This window comes from Microtus pennsylvanicus, chromosome 10, assembly GCF_037038515.1.
Source record: "Microtus pennsylvanicus isolate mMicPen1 chromosome 10, mMicPen1.hap1, whole genome shotgun sequence".
NCBI classification, from domain to species: Eukaryota; Metazoa; Chordata; class Mammalia; order Rodentia; family Cricetidae; genus Microtus; species Microtus pennsylvanicus.
The window spans coordinates 99,137,239-99,154,956 of record NC_134588.1 but is presented as its reverse complement, the minus strand read 5'-3'; the positions used below and the strand labels follow the sequence as shown (position 1 = coordinate 99,154,956).

General features: G+C 43.4%; 1 protein-coding gene across 1 annotated transcript in view; it reads right to left on the bottom strand.

Annotated features, from left to right (window-relative positions):
- The window catches only part of Lin9 (lin-9 DREAM MuvB core complex component), a 44,262-nt gene extending 30,748 nt beyond the window's left edge, over positions 1–13,514 (bottom strand). Inside the window, exons 1-4 of the mRNA XM_075989318.1 lie at positions 13,305–13,514; positions 6,235–6,267; positions 3,509–3,603; positions 2,491–2,595 (exon numbers count right to left, since the gene is read on the bottom strand). Coding sequence (XP_075845433.1) covers positions 2,491–2,595; positions 3,509–3,603; positions 6,235–6,267; positions 13,305–13,383 — 312 coding nt within the window. The 5' untranslated portion in view covers positions 13,384–13,514. The remainder of the gene's footprint in view (positions 1–2,490; positions 2,596–3,508; positions 3,604–6,234; positions 6,268–13,304) is intronic.
- Positions 13,515–17,718: the final 4,204 nt, after the last annotated feature.

Sequence of the window (17,718 nt, the reverse complement as noted above, 5' to 3'; positions counted from 1 at the left end):
CTAGGCAGAGTCAGGTTCAATGCCAACATGGTCCACACAACCAGTGACAGGTGGTGGGCATAGTCAAGCATCAGTAGAACATAAAAAAAAAAAGTCAATCACAACACAGCACTAGGAATGCCAGAAAGGATCAGAATTAGGAAATTATTAATATAATTCCACGATTATTAGTAAAGCAAAGCAAGAGCAGTCATATGATTGTCTCCACTAATGATAAAGATGTCAGAACAATAATCATTAAAAACAAAGCAAAGTCAGGTGTGAGGTACACAAGTCAAGGTCAGATTTCTCAATATAGCGAGTTCCAGGCCAGCCATGGTTACATAGTGATACCCTGTCTAACAAAAACACACAAACTCCTGTAACTTTTTTCCAACGTTAATATTTTCATTGATTATTTGGGAATTTCACATCATGTACCCCGATTAAGCTCATTTCCCAGTCCTCCCATGTCCGTTCCCCCTTCCTTTTGCTCCCTATACCCCAAAGACAAAGAAGAAATGGGGGGAGGGGAGAGGCAGGGAGGGGAGCAGAGAAAAATGTAGAGCTCAATAAATATCAACAACAAAAAAAACCCTGCTGTTGTGGGATATTTGATCACACTGTGTGAAAGGCACTTTCTGGTTGGTTTAATAAAGAGCTGAAAGGCCAATAGCTAGGCAGGAGAGAATAGGTGGGACTTCTGGGGGAGAAAGGGGAACTGGCTGCACGAGAGGGAATCTAGCTGCACGAGATGCCCAAGACAGGAGAAACTCAGGCATACTGAATGGGTGAATGGGAGGGGTTAAAAAGCCCCATGGCAGAATGCAGATTAAAAAACAGATTATAAGAGCTAGTTGGAAACAAGCCTAAGCTAAAGGCTAAGCTTTCATAATTAATAATAAGTCTCCATGTCATTATTGGGGAGCTGGCAGTCCCACAAAGCAAAGTCCATTACAAACTGTTGTTTCTTTCTTGGAAAAAAAATAAATATATATAACTCGGGCTGGAGAGGTGGCTCAGCAGTTAAGAGCACTGGCTGTTCTTCCAGAGTTCAATTCCCAGCAACCACATGGTGGCACACAACCATCTATAGTGGGATCTGATGCTCTCTTCTACCATAAAGGTGTACGCACCTTTATTGTGTATGAGTGCTCTATCTATCTGCATAGATAGAGCACTCATACACAATAAATAAATAAATCTAAAAAAAAATCTCTGCAGATGGGAGAAAATATATCCAGACTGTTAGTAGAAATATAAATTTCTACAAATCTGACATACAGATTAGACAGCATGTTCCAATGTCTTCCCTCGCCCGAAGACGGGGTTTCTCTGTATAACAACCCAGGCTGGCCTGGAACTCACTTTGTAGAGCAGGCTGATCTTGAACTCACAGAGATCTCCCTGCCTCTGCCTCCCAAGTGCTAGGATTAAAAGCATACACCACCACCCAGCTTGCATTTTACTTTTAATGAATTCATGTTTTATTTGCTTAGCAGGTACTTATGTCTATGGAACATGATATTTCATCATTATAATCATCATAAAGAAGTTGGTCATGGTGGTACTCTCTTGTAATCCCAGTACTGGGAGTCTGAAGCAAGGAAGATTGAGTCTGAGGCCAGCCTAGGCTAAATGCTGAGTTTTAAACACTGTATTAAAAAATCTTGTTTTATAACACTTTATAAAATAATGAGAGAAAAACAGGAGATATATCAGAAGTTATAAAGCTGGTCTGAGAAAAACCACATTAATTGCTAAAGGCTACATTTTCTTAGCTAAGTTTCATTCCTTTATTACATGTCCATTGTGACTTTAACTTTGTAAAATTATTTTGTTTACTTTCTGAGTGTGTGTGCGCGTGTGTGCATGTGCCACATTGTGCATATGCTAGCCAGAGGACAACCTGCAGATATCAGTTCTCCTCTTCCACCATGTGAGCTCTGGTGACGGAAATCACGTTATCTGGCTTCATGGCAAGAGTCTTTACCCTGAGCAACTCACCAGCCAAAACTTTTTTAAAGTGTCAAAGAATAAAATAGGATAAATAAAATAAAATAAGATAACTCAAGTGGAAGAGTACTTGCCTAGCGTATGAGACACCCTAGGTTTAATCCACAACACCCCCCCCAAATAATACATAAAAAATACTAAAAGGAAACCCTATTTCATTCTTCTCTTCTCGAAAGTCTTCATCATATTTCTCTTGATAGAGTTAAACATTTTCCTCTCACTTATTTTGGTGCAAAACTCGAAACTAAATCCATATTATCAAGTCTATTTTACTTAATACCCATTACCTTCATACTTATAGAATCACAACTGGCTTCCTATCTAGTTTAAGTAAATCAATAAGACACTGATTTTTCTTGGTTAGTAAAATCAATTGCTGAGCAGCAATACTGACTTAAAGGATGCTCTTCAAAGTGTAACAGGATAAAAATGACCTTTATCACAGTGCACAATTACGCACATCCTTTAAGCGCAGCAAACTGCACTACAACATACCTGTGGGATCATTGCAACTCGCTGGTTTCTTTTAGGTGACTTTGTGTTTATTTGTCTGTCATCTTCATCAGAAAAGAGTCGACTTCTTTTTGAATTTCTGAAAGGCTATGATAGAATTTTAGTTTAAAGAATGTTTCTTGTTTGTGTTCCAAATGCAAATTAAATCTAGAAAACACAGCTAACTCTACATTATCAGTAGTATAGGAATGAGTATGAGTAACAAATAAATGAGTAACACCAAGTACACAAAGCCAAAATAAACATCTTAAATTAGCAAAGTATTTAAATATATATTTCTACAATGATTTGAAACCTAAAACTAGAGCCCACATCTCTGTAGCACACTGGTAACCTTGCATGGTGAAGACAGGAAAATATGTTCTGGAATTCCAACTCAAATTATGTTGGTTAATATTAAGTGGCTATTACATGATGTCTGTTGCAGAGGGCTAAGTTGAACAAGGACATTAAATCACTTGAGACGAGTATGCCTAAATGGCTTTAGTATTATACTAGATCTGATGTCAAAAGTTTATCAAATTTCTAACTCTAAGTAAAAATCCATGATACATATGAGATAACTGATAACTATCTTTAGAACTAAAAACTCTGTAAGAATCAAAAGTATATAATACTATCCTAGCACTCGGGAGCCAGGGGCAGAGGCAGGCATATCTCTGTGAGTTAGAGGTCAATCTGGTCTACATAGTGAGTTCCAGGTCAGTCAGGGCCTCATAATGAGACTGTCTGTAAAAAATATATAATAATAAAATAATAATAATAATAAAATTTTTAAGTGTGTATGTATATTACAAATGCTTAATGGTGGCTAGATAATCTGGTTACCAATCACTTACCTAAATAAAATCAAGTACTGCTTAATGACAAGTTAAAATAAAAATACTTATAGCTGTGCGGGGAGAACCTTGCAGAAATATTTTTGTGCTACATGAACTCATACACCGCAACCATACAGTTCAATGCAAATTCCTCTAGCTTACAGGAAAGCTCTCCTTACCATTTCCACAGCAGGGCCCGCACTCCTGCCTTTCCAAACAGGAGTTTTCTGTAAAGAACTGTACTTTTCATTCCATGTGTTAGATAAACTTCCCTCTGTAATGAATAATTAATACTGATAAAATTTAAGGTTAGCTCAAAGGATTTTATAACACGAACATTATCCTTTAGTAACAGTGGTAAATATATGGGGGGTGGGGTAATAACACTGGTTGCTCTTCCAAAGGACCCAGGTTCAATTCCTAGCACCCACATGACAGCTCACAACTGTCTATAACTCTGGTTCCAGGGAATTTGGTGCCCTCACACAGACCTACATGTAAGCAAAACACCAAGGCACATAAAACAAAAACATGAATAATTAAATATATGATATATTAATGAGAAAAATTACAATGTGACTGTAATAATTTTAGTTTACTAGAAACAAAAGAACCATCTCAGGCCAGAGAGATGGCTTAGGGGAAAGGTATTTGCAGAGATATCTGGCGATCCGAGTGTGAGTTCGAGCCCTAGAATCCACAGTGGAAGGACACAACTGACTCCTGAAGCTGTCCCCGACCTCCACTGAACACTCTGGAGCACACATGCACACTCACACAATCCATTTCTAAGAATCTTATATTGGATGTGCATCGTGTTTTCCCTGCCTGTATTTCTGTGCACTACATGAATTCCAGGCACCTGCAGAAGCCAAAGAAGGCAATCAGATCCTCAGATCTGGAATTACTGTTGGGTGCCAAGCTGTCTCGTAGGTGCTGGGAATTGAGTTGAGGTCGCTGGGAAGAATAGTCAGTGCTCCTGACCACTGAGCTATCTCTCCAGCCCCACATAATTACTTTAAAAAAAAATTTATAAAACAATACCAAAAGCCTCACCTGTGTTTTCTGTCCATTCTTCTAACAATATGGTAAAACAATGCATCTTAAAAGTATTGCATTTTTGTTTTGGTTTTAAATAATTCTTTTACTCTGTTAAGAATAATTTCGTATTTTTTGTAAATTATTACCAAAAGTAGGACAATGAAAAATAAAGAATTAAAAAATTCCTAATTCTGTTTGTTTTTGTTTTGAGACGTGTTCTTACTATACTTCCCAGGGTGGAATGCACTGTGGAGCAAGGCTGTCCTTGAACCTGGCGTGATCCTTTTGCTCTGTGCTTCCCAAGTACTGAGACTACAGCTTAGGCTACACACCTAGAAGAATTTTCTAAGTGATTTTTGCTTTCAATATGTGAAACACGACATAGAAAAATTAATATAGTATGATATGGTGGCGTAGCATATTCCTATGCCCCAAACTGACTTAGTCACAGCAATCCTCCTGCCTTAACCTCCAAAATAGCTGGGAATAAAGGCATGAGTTACCATGTTCAGTTGTTTTTCTTAATTCAAAGAAATGTCTTTAGAATCGGGCAAAAAATCAGAAAAAGTCCTAACAATTAAATGATCAGATATATGAAATAAAGGAGAATGAGTTTGATTTTTGTAAAGAATCATGTTTAAATGCAGACATATATTTAAGTATAGATACAATAAAACTGATATATATTTTTTTTATTTTTGCACAATTGCTTACCAGCACTCTCTAATTTTTTTCCCTAAGAAATATGTTAGTTGGAGCAGGTGTGATGGTGTTCTATAATCCTAGCACTAGGAAGCCTGAGGCAGAAAGATTAGTAAAGGCCAGCCTCGGCTACATAAAGATCTTGAGGCCAACCTAGGCTATGAGATCCTGTTTCAAAAGACAAAATAACTAAGAGGCCCACTATTGTGGTGCATTTTTGTAATCCTAGTACTTGAGAGGCAGGCACAAGATTAGCCAAGTTTGAGGTTAGTCTGATCTACATACTGAGCTCCAGGTCAGTCAGGGCTATATATAGGGAGACCCTGTCTCAAAAAACCAACCGACCAAAATAAATAAAAATAAAACCACAAAAATGTAAGTTAGATGGAGGCTGAGGCAGAAAGTCCTTGAGGTCCAGGCTGCTACCACTACCTCCTCCCTTTGCAGAAAAATCTCTTTAAAAAAAAAAAAAAAGAGAGAGAGAGAACATGCACTAGGAAGGAATAAAGGTTCACATAAGCCCAGCACAGGTTTCTTGAATGTGTAGAATGTTTTTACAGTAGTGATACTGAATTGAGAGTTTAGGCAAGCACTCTACAGCTGAGCTCCACCCCAGCTCTAATTAAGAGATTTTTGGGTTTTGGGGGGATTTTTTTGGTTTTGTTGTTGTTTTTTTGTTTGTTTGTTTTTTCACCACAGGGTTTCTCTGTAGCTTTGGAGCCTATCCTGGAACTAGTTCTTGTAAACCAGGCTGATCTCGAATTCACAGAGATCCGCCTGCCTCTGCCTCCTGAGTGCTGGGATTAAAGGCGTACGCCACCACCACCCGGCAATCAAGAGATTCTTTAAGTGAGGCACGGTGACTTTAAAAAGGAGGCAGAGATGGGTGGATCTCTGTGAGTTCAAGCCAACCTGGTCAACATATGAGTGTCAAGCTATCTCAAAAAACAAAAACAAAAAAAAAGATATTCTTTAAGCAATACTTTGAGGAAATTTTTTTAATTACTAGCAAATAAAGAGAAACTATCTAAAAGCAAGTGAATTTAAAATTATCAGCCAAGAGTCAATACTTGAGTCAATACAAGGAGTCACATATAACAACAGAAGGAAAAGAAAAATATAGTCAAATTGCTATACATTTCTAGAAAAGCATAATTCTTACCTTTTAAACTGACAAGGGCTTTTGCTGAGGAGCCTGAAATTAAAAATAAAACAAATCAGCTGGGCTTGGTGGTGTATGCCTTTAAAAGTGGGTCTCTGAGTTTCAGGCTAGCCAAGGCTACAAAGTGAGACCTTGTCTCAAAAATAAAACAAGCAAACTAAATCAAATCAATAATTATTTTCCAATCAAAGTTAAAGGAAAAGAACTTGGTTTAGGCATAAGAGCGGTCCATTCGGTTTGAGCAACACTGAGCTCGACACGATGGTTAGATATGCAGAGTGCAGAACTGCACGGGGGCTCTGTCTGCAGTCCAGCACATGAAAGGACTGTCCTGGGTTCAAGACAAGCCTGGGCTCCACGGTGCGCTCCAGGACAGCCCAGCCCTGTCTAGAAAACGAAAGGAATGGGTAGCCTGGCACGCAAGGTAAGAGACTCGGCCGGACTGTGGAAATTTTGACAGCAGCTGGAAATCATTCTAAGAGAGGAAAATGTACAAAAAGAAGAAAAAATGGTAAGGACAGAAGTAGTTTTGCAACCTCATTCAAAAGTGCTCTAGCACTGGAGGAAAAGAGAAAGAACATTCACATTATTGGAACAGAGAAAAAAAAGAAAACAAGCATGAAGCAGAGGGTCATAGTCAAACAAGTCTCTTGAAAGTCTAGAATGCGGATATGTGCAACACTTAGAGATCTATACAGGAAAATGGGATTCTGAACACCCAAAAGAGGACTAGCATAATGTAGAGGGAGTCACTAGATACGATTATAATAGAATAACCAGCTCCTCCTACACACAGAATCTATTATTAATAAAGCTCCTTAGGAGATCTGTGACAGGTAACCCACTGTGAGAAACACAGAGCTACAGGATCTGTTAACAGTGAAGGCAGGATCGATGAGTGGTAGAGATGGGAGATTCAATAGGGAAGAGAGTTTTTTGAAGTTGAATGTTCAAAGGCATTAATCATGGGTAAGGGAGTAGGGGGAGAAAGTCATAAAATTATGCTAAAAGGACTAAGGACACAGCTGGGTTGACTACTTGCCCATTATGTTCATTCTCTACTAACACAAAATAAATAAAAATTCTACTAGGAAGCTTCAAACAAAATGCAACCAAGAAACAGTAAGGTGGACAGAACATAAAGTCACCAAAATACCAAGGAAAAAACCAGTTCATTCCAGGAAAACATAGGTATATACTACGTGCTGCTGAGTGGTAGCTCCTCCTCAGGCAGTAGAAACACCACAGCAAGGAAATAAGTCAAAGCCCCTGCCTGCCTGAGCTTCTGCTGCAGTTAGAGGGACAAACAGGTACAAGCCAGGTGAAGATGAGCTATGGAAAAAGTGAGCAGATGACAGAGAGGAGTGTGGGAGGACAAACTATCTTATGGATTATCTTCTCTGTAAGGGTCGTTTGAACAGGGCTCTGAGAAAGAGGTCTAAGTCACAAAGGCACAGTTGCTATCCCACAAAGGTGGGCATCAGACCTTGAGTATTCTCTTACTGCCTTTAACTCCCTTCACCTTGTTCTACGAAGCAGTGTAGCAACAACAGCAGAAATGGCTGTGCAGCTAAGAGTCTGCACTACTTTTGCAGAGGAAGCAAGTTCAGGTCCCACATCTGTGTTGGGCAGCTCTTACATCTGAGACTCCAGCCAGGCGGTGGTGGTGCATGCCTTTCTTTAATCCGAGCACTCAGGAGGCAGAGGCAGGCTGATCTCTGTGAGTTCGAGGCCAACCTGGTCTACAGAGCCAGTTCCAGGGCAGCCAGCCAGGGCTACACAGAGAAACTGTTTAAAATGAGAGCATAAGCTCCAGAACATTGAGGCTGGCTCCTGTTTAGAGCTTGGCTCTGTCACTTCCCTGCTATGTTATTTTCTGAAAAGTGTCTCAACTCTCTATGTGTAAAACAGTAAACATGCAAATATAAGCAAAAGTGCTCAGGACAATGAATACAACACATAGCTAATTCAGATGGACTCACATTACATCAACTGCCCAAATTACCTATCAGTTTAAAAGCATGAATTTTACAGGCAGGTGAAGTTGGTTAAGTTAGAATCTTGCCTTAGCCAGTTTCATTTATACAACAGTCCACCAGTATGTACTAATGCTTGCCATGAGCAGGCTGAGAGCTGAGGCCCCCACCAAGAGCCTCCACTCTCAGAGTTTGTATTCTAGTGGAAAGAGACAGACAACAAATAACTACATAAAACAGTAATTATACTTCATGACAGTTAATAAAAAGAACTTAAACTGGAGTTAGAGAAACTTTCCAGAGAGATAACATCTGAAAAGAACTAGCCATAAAATCAGGAAGAACCACCCCTACCCCCACCCCAAAAACCAGGTCACAACAGGGAGGCCAAGCAGAAGAGAAAAAAGCCCTGAGAAACTAGTTTAGACTGAATATCTGATGGAGAAAATGGCCATTGTGCTTGGAGTGGGAAGAGCTAAACAGAAATGTGAAAGCAGGGCTGTGCTTTGAGGTGGGACTGTAAGTGTATTCCTAGTTATTTCTCAATTCCTGTGACAGAAGAATCTGACTAAATGACTTAAAACCGGGGAGATTTAGTTTGCTCAGGTTCCAGAGGGTTTGTTGACTTCATCATGGCATAGAGGGCATGGAAGAGCAGAGAGCTGATGTGATGGCCAGGACCAAGAGAGAAGGGAAGACAGGAAGATGTCAGGGTAACACATAACTACCAAGGCAGGCCCCCCTAACCTACTTTCTCTAAATAGGTACCACCTCCTACCTTTCACCACCTACAATAATGCTATCGTATGACTCCACCAAGGGATGAATCCATTTATTAGGTCAGTGGCTCATGATCTAATTGTTTTTGGGGATATGCTCATGAATACACAGGTGTGCTTTACTGATCTCCTAGGTATTTCTCAGTCCAATCAAGCTATCAAAATCAACCATCACAGCAGGAGTGAGGAAAAGCATTAAGTGGCTCAGCTCTGGTGGCTGCTGACCAAACAATCACACCAACGAATGCGTGAGACAGCCCCTGAGAAGTTACATGGTGGGAGGGAAATACTTCTATAAGAATACTTCTATAAGAATACTTGTCACAGAGGACAAAAAAATAACCACAAAAATCCTGAGAGCACTTTCTGCTCTTCCAGAGGAATGGAGTTTGGTTCCTAGCAACCATGCTGGGTGGCCCACAAATGCTTTTAACTCCACTTCCAGGGGCAACCAATGCCTCTGGCTTCTACATGTACCCATACATATATCCACATGCAGACACACATACACACATAATAAAAATAACAAAAATACATTTAAAAATCTCAACATGGTACTTTAAAGAATAAGCAGAAGTTAACTGGGAATGAAGGGAGGGGAGAGCAGTCCAGAAAACAGCACACCCAAAGATGCAGAGAAAAGGGAGCTTGGCAGCACAGCGAATGAAAAGAGCCCAGTTAACTCAGAGATAGACTGAGGAGAGGTACAAAATAAATGGGGAAGTGGAAGCAGCCAGGAAGCATGGGGTCTTAGAGCTAGCCACTACAAGGTTTTAAACAAGAGGACAGCTGGGAATGACTGGCACACACCTGCAAACCTAGCAACCAGGAAGCAGAAGGTCAAGATCAGTTTGATCTACAATTGCGTCAGGCCAGCCAGAGATGATATATATGGAGACCCTGCCTCAGGTTTAAAACACAAGATAATGGCAGGAAGACATTTCTGCTGTGAAAGGATCCCTCTGACCTGCATATGTGGGGAGGGAGTGGGTTACCGAGATGGTGACAACCTGGGCGAGGTGATGGTAAAAAGTAAGACTTGAAACACATACAATACAGAAGAGAAATGCTCCAAGACTTAGTAAATGCTCAAATAGGGGAAGTGAGAAGAAAGTGCCAAAGGTAACTAGGTTTCTGCTCAGTCACAGGAATACACAATGTAACCATTCATTAAGACAGGAGCTACTGGAAGCACCTACTGGCTAGGGTGGAATTTCTGAGATAAATTTTGAATCTACTAAGATATACAACATCTCTCTGCAACATCTAAGAGGAGATGTGAAATAGCAGGAGTTCAAGAATAGAGGCTTCGAGCAAAGAAAGAATCTGCCCACATATAAAAATCATGGTGTAGCTAGCTGGGCGGTGGTGGTGCACGCCTTTAATACCAGCGCTCGGGAGGCAGAGGCAGATGGATCTCTGTGAATTCGAGGCCAGCCTGGTCTACAGAGTGAACTCTAGGACAGGTTCCAAAGCTACAAAGAGAAACCCTGTCTCAAAAAACAAAAATAATTAATAATAATAATAATACATCATGTACTTATATCAACTGAAATAAAGATCAAATGAGCAGAAAGCAACAATAAATATGGGGGAGCTTTTTTTTTTTTACACCAGTCACAGTAAGTATTCAGAAAATGATAGTTTTTATTACTGGTGTTACAGGGCTATTAACTAATATAAACTACATAGCTCCCTAACTTAACTGGGTTTAAGAAAAACAAAAATCTTTGTGTTTTTCATATCAAATTGAAATTACTTTCACTTTTCAAGATCATGCTCTATTTTAATCAATATTATTCTGCATTCAGTTCCATCTTAGCCAAGTCTTTAAGTCTGTTTGTGTCATTGTGTAACATATCAAATATGCAATTCCTGCTTTTTTAAAATTATTTTATAAATAATACTAATCAAAATTTCCACTTCCCCCTTCTCACTTCCCTCCCCACTCCCCCACACACCCTCCCTCCTTCACCCTCCAGTCCTGAAAGAGAGCAAGGTACCCTGCCCTGTGGGAAGTCCAAAGCCCCACCCCCCACATCCAGGCTTAGGAAAGTATGCATCCAAATAGAATAGGATCCCAAAAAGCCAGTGCAATTCCTGCTTTTGACAAAGCTGTAGATTAGCTAAAGACACACACACACACACACCTCCCCCAATCAAAGTACCAGAGACATTACATGATAATATAAACAATTAGGTTATGCATATTTTAACAGTGTAGCTGATAGCTGAACCTCAAATATAAACCTCAAAGAACAACAGTAAGAAAAACCTTTTTCCTGAAGGTGTGCTCACAGACATACCTAGAGGTGTGCTTTACTGATCTCCTAGGTATTTCTCAGTCCAGTCAAGCTACCAAAATCAGCCATCACAGCAGGAGTGAGGAAAAGCATTAGGTGGCTCAGCTCTGGTGGGTGCTGACCAAACAATCACACCAACGAATGCATGACCGCCAGTGAGACAGCCCCTGGGAAGTTACAAGGTGGTATGGAAACATACTCAGAGAGGATAAAAAAATCTTACATTACAGCCTTAGGCTGGCCTCAAACTTGGAGCTATCCATTTGTCTCAGCAGAAGTGTGAGACTGACAACCATGTCCCTGTGCTGGGACTTGGAAGACTTTCTTCAGACAGCAGGTGACATTCCGCTCATTAGGCTTATCTTCATTGCAAGCATCCTAAGTCACAATCAACCATATTCTCCAGACAGAAACAATAAAACTCATAGCTGGTCTACAGACATGCCCTGCCAATACAGCAATCGCAAACTATTTAATGTCAAGATTAAATAAAAATAAAAGCCAGCACCTCAACCATTCCAGCCACATGTGAAGTGTTCCATAGCGACATGAGACCAGTGGTTACTCTTTCTACTGAACACCAGAAAAGGGACCATTCCATCACTGAGAAAGTTCTTTTGAGACAGCACTGGTCTAAACCAGAGTTAAAACACAAACCCTCTGAAAACAAGTCTTCATCAGCTTGGCAACTGCAACTTTTGACAAGAATATATCAAGGAATACATGACCTCAAAGGAAACAGAATCAGGAGTACCTTGAATCTCTCCTTTAAAGGAGTATCTGCCTTGTGCACAGATACACTGACCACTGATCGAACTTTTTCTCGGCTTTTTGAGACGGGTTTTCTCTGTCCTGACTTCCTACTGGGGAACTCCAAATGGTTAAAAACAAAATACAGTCGTTCTAAATATTGACTGCTCATTTTGTTTCATTTGTTTGTTTTTCCGAGAAGGGTTTTTCCTATGTGGCCTGGCTGTCCTGGAACTAGTTCTGAAAATCAGGCTGGCATCGAAATGGGAGATCCACCTGCCTCTGCCTCCCAAGTGCTGGGATCAAAGGTGTGCGCCACCACGCCCGCCAGTCTTTTGTTGTATACTCTGCTACGTACCAAGCAGTGCGTGTTGACTCCAGCCCATTTTGTAATGACATATCTGTCTTTTTAATAGTTTGTGCAATATGAAAATAACAAAACTGTTCCCCTGCCCTTAAGTCACAGAACTGGTGCTTTTACTAGCTGTGGACAGGTGAGCATCCTGCTTTGGAGGTTGAGTAAGGAAGCTTAAGTGAGGCAATGCACGGGAGTGGGTGTCAGGCCGGGTAACAAACATGTATGTCGCGGTGCTCACATCCTTGGGTGACACCCCATATCCTTAAGACACATCCCCTAAGAAGGAAGTCTGGGAATGGAGCTACCTCAACACCGTAGCCAAGCCGGATGGGCTCCGGAAAGGTCCACGGCCACCTGTAGTCCCAAGGGAAGGGGCCAGCCCGGTGTGACACGGAAGGAAACACTTCCAGGATGGACACGGGGATGGGGGGTTGGGGGCAGCGATCCCCGGTGCCTGCAGAAGCAGGAGCTGTCACCGGAGCAGATCGGAGGCCCGGGAGTGAAGAGGGGCTGTGTCCGAGGTGCCCAGCCAGAGCCCTCCCGGCCCCCGACCGGCGAGTTACATAACCGGGCGGGCAGGGAGGACGGCGCCCGCAACTGGGGGCCGCTCTTCGCCCACCTCAGCCGGGGCCCGCAGTCGCTCCAGGAGAGCGGCCGCCGACTCCGTCAGGACAGGCTGGACTCCCGGGCTTTCGGTTTCCGGCGCTGGCGCTCGCACCAACCCCAGAAACAGACACACAGACACCATAACAAAGGCGGCGACGCGGCGGCAGCGCCTGAGTAGGAAGAGCGGGGACCGCGGTGGGCTGGCGGCCATCCCACCTGCCCGGCCACCGGACTCGGCCGGTGCGACCTCGGGACAGGCAACCGGCGGGAAGGAGGGCTGCTCCGAGACGCTACTTACTCTCGTCAGGCAACTGGTCGAGCTCCGCCATCTTGAACGAGCCGCGCCGCTTTTTCAAAGGCTGCCCGCCCCGGTGCATTGTGGGGCGGAGACTGTCTGCGAGGGAGGTTCGAATGAGGAGCTCGCGGCCCGCGGCGCCTGCTCCCGCCAGGCCGTCCGGCTCCGCCCGAGCCTGCCCGGAGGGGGCCTCCGGGGCTGCGCCTCCACCCGGGACCGGGCTGGAAGGAGGGCAGGGGAGGCCGCGCTGAGAGGCCCGGTAGGGGCTGAGCGCGGGGGGCGCGGCGCCAGCCCCGATGCACCCGCCCGCCCGCGCCACCCCCCTCGCCTGCCTGCGCTCGCTCCCGGCGCGCGGCCCGCGCTGCGGCTGCGGGAACTGCAGGCTGTTTGTTTCCTGAGGGGAGCGGGAGGGAGGCCCGGGCGGGTGGCGCGGCGGACGAGTCCGGGGTTCCTGGTCGCTCTGCACGGAGGGGGCTGTGCCCGAAGTAACGTGTGCTCGGCTCCCCAGACCGCGTTTCTCCGGCGCCTCGGTCCGTCCCTGCCCCCCCACCCCCAAGTGCCCAGGCCGCGGCGGCCGCGTCGCCTGCAGATCACAGATGCGGGGTCCCGAGCGGCCCTGGCCGGAACCTGAGCTGCGAGCGGCCGGGATGAGACCTTGAGAGGTCACCAAGTTGGTGTAGGCCGACAGCTAGCGAACTGTCCTGCGTTCTTTCTCTCCTGCCTTCCATCCCAGGCGGGCAGTGAGCTGGGAGCTTCGCAGTGACTAAGGATGCTCGGGGAAGATACAAGGGACACTCACCAAATGTAATGAAACTGGATGAGAATCCCTCCCATACCGAAAGAAGCCCGGGGGAAGATGTCACGGTTCCCGGCTGTAACACTACAGTATTAAACCACGGTTGCTTTTCAACAGTTTCTTTTACAAGCGTGGTCGATCTCCCGGGTCTTTTCTGCAAGACTTTATGAGGAGGGGGTGGTCGGAGAATCCAGCAGTTAAGCAGTGGAAAGAAAAAAAACGGGTGGATGGGTGAATTCCAAGAGCTAAAAAGTTAAAAAATGGCGCAGTGAGGCGAGAACAGATCTAGACGGGCCTGCCAGGGCTAAGTTGGACATGGAAAGAGCAATAAATGGAGTTTTAAGTAGTAGGAATGACAGGTTTTCATTTCTGTTCTAGAACAAAAATGTGAGACCCAGATTGGAGAAAGACAGGATGAGAATCTGGGAGAATCGGTAGAGAGAACAACTTCTGGGGTCAGGAAAAGGGCAGCAGGTGCCTGCTCTACTGGCTGTGGAAGTTGGGCTGCGCTTTGTATCATTCCAGGCAAGTAAAGTCTTGTGGTTTAACTTTCAGCTGTAAAATGCAGGACAAAACAATGAGTCAAAGGACCTTAAAACGGGGCCGTCACCCAGAGATTAGGTTAGCTGCTCCTGCCACCCCTTAAGATAGTACCAACCCCCGAATGGGGTGGAGGGTGCAGCAGTGGAATCCTGCCTCTCAAGAGGTAAGGAAAGAAGGCTTAGGAAGAGGAAGCATCATTGGTGACAACAGACAACAGCTTTGGGCCTAGGGTGACCGAGTGAGGAGGTAGGCAGAAAGTGAAAGGCGTGAAAGGACAGTTCTCTCTCTCTCTCTCTCTCTCTCTCTCTCTCTCTCTCTCTCTCTCTCGGTTTTTTGAGGCAGGATTTCTCTAGCTTTGGAGCCTGTCCTGGAACTAGCTCTTGTAAACCAAACTGGCCTCAAACTCACAGAGATCCACCTGCCTCTGCCTCTGGAGTGCTGGGATTAAAGGCGTGCGCCACCACTGTTAAATTTATTTTTATTTTATGTGTATGATGTTTTGTCAGCATTGGTGTCTGTCAAAGGGTGTAGGAACCCCTGGGACTGGAGTCACAGACAGTTGTGAGCTGCCTTGTGGGTACTGGGAATTGAACCCAGGTCCTCTGGAAGAGCAGCCAGTACTCTTAACCATTGAGCAAACTCTCCAGTCCCCAAAAGGCCAATTTTAACAAAGTAACCTTGCCTTCTAGTTCATCTGACCACTCCTGAACCTTCTGAACACATTCTAACCAGTCAGTCTTCAACAGGTGGAATAAACTCATCCTTCTTGGGGCTTGGGTGTCCTCATCAATTTGAAAATGAGGTCAAACTTAATCCATTTATGCTGCTATGACAAAGTCCCTTGTGACTTGGTAATTTCTAAACAACAGAAATTCATTTCTCATGGTTCTGGATTCTAGAAATTTCAAGGTGGTTGTGCTAATATTGATGAGGGCTGCTTCCTCCTTCCACAATGCCCGTCTTGCTGCTACATCTCCAGGGGTGAAGGAAAAAGAACAAGAGTGCCCCTTCAATACTGAGCTCTATAAGTGTGATAATCTCACTCTTGAGCCAGAGCTTCTTCACAGTATTGCACGAAGGATTAAATTTCAAAATGAGTTTTGAAGGGGACACCATCATTCTACCCATAGAACATGAACCACAGGATAAATTACCTTCAATTGTGTATTCAACTTAAGTGGCATGATTTTGCAAGTTTATCTTCTTTGCCTTAAAACACACACACATACATACATACATACATACATACATACACACATACATACATACACACACATTGGGCTTGATGGTATACTCCTTTAATCCCAGCACTCCATGTTGTGTAGCAATTTCCTGAGATTAAAACCTTGAATTTTAGAGGGAAATGTCTTGTGATGTTTTCAGGTAGGTGAAATAACAGGATATTCTATAGGGAGGTAAGGTGAAATACTGTGGAAAAGCTCCTTAAGGAAGTTAACAACTCAAATAGTTTCAGAGCTAGATGGTGGTAGCCAATGCCTTTAATCCCAGCACTAGGGAGGCAGAGGTAGGAGGATCTCTGTGAGTTTGAAGCCAGCCTGGTCTACAGAGCCAGTTCCAGGACAGCCAGGGCTATAGAGAAAGTTTCAGGAAGTTTCTGAAACTGACCAGATTCCCTTGACCACTCCCTCCCCCAATAGTACAAGCAGGGATAAGTCCCCCTGAAATAGACCAGCCAAAGCAGCCTGAAAGAAGAGGCCTGCCAAACTGCATAAAAGAAACAAAGGCAGCTGAGCTGCCTGGAAGAGGCTCAAACCAACTGAGCCACTTAGAAAGAACTCTGCAACCTATTGAGTTGCCTGCAGACAGCAATGTGCTGTAGATGGATTTTTCTTTGGGCCACCAGCTCACAAAATAATGAATGGCATGGAGACTTATCATTAATTATGAAAGCTTGGCCTTAGCTTAGGCTTACTCCATTAATTCTTATAACTCAAATCAACTCATATCTTTTATTCTATGTTCTTTTACATGGCTCCATTACCTTTACTCTGTACTGCCCACCCAGCTTCCTCAACATCTGGCTGGTGACTCTGCCCTTCTTCTCAGAGCTCTGTCTGTCCAGAAGTCACACCTATACGCCCTGCCTAGTTATTGGCTGTTTAGCTTTTTATTAACCAATCACAGTGATACATCTTTACACAGTGTAAAGGTACATTCCACATCAGTGTGCTCTAGGTTCCAACTCTCACAAATGTCACGCATGCAGGGGTCACCTTTAGTGATGCAGCTGTCTTTGAGTCATTTAAGCTCCTCCAAGTAACTTCAGTGAAAGGTATTGGTTTACCAAGTTGGACTTTGGTAGTATCATGATTTGGTCTGTCATTTATTCCCTCTTTAGGGTGAAAAGATATTTGTTCATGTCTTCCCAGGAAAAATCTGCCACCAACAATCAGGGCGGCAGAAAAGGCAGATCTTTGTGAGTTTGAGACCAGCCTGGACTACATAGTGAGTTCCAGGCCAGCCATGGCTATATAGTGTCTCAAACAACAAAACCACTAACTTTGGATACAAACACTAAATCATTAAAAAACAAAACACCTAGGTAAAAGCTGGGGTATTGTAGGTGTCCCCTGACTTCTCTCCTAAGAATCACAAAAACAGGCTTGAATACACACACACACACACACACACACACACACACACACACACGAATATATCACAGAACTGACAGGATAGCTCATCAGGTAAATGTGCTTGCTTCCAAACCTAATGACTTGAAGCAGCTCTCTGGAACCCACATAGTAGCAAAGAGAACTGACCCCCACAAATTGTCCTCTGTCCTTCACATAAAATAAAATTCTATTTCCCAATATATACACATAGATTATATCCAGAATGTAAAGACACTCATGTTAATCGTGGCTACCTCTAGATAGTAGTAGCTACCTTTAGATAGTAGAATCATGGATGATTTTTTATTTTCTTCATATCTGTATATGTAGCCTTTCTATAGAAAAAGATAGTTTTACAATATAAGCAAGCATGACAAGCCAGTCTCTCTTGGCCAGGTGTGGGGGAATATACCTGTCATCCTAGCAGTTAAAAGGGGGAAATGAG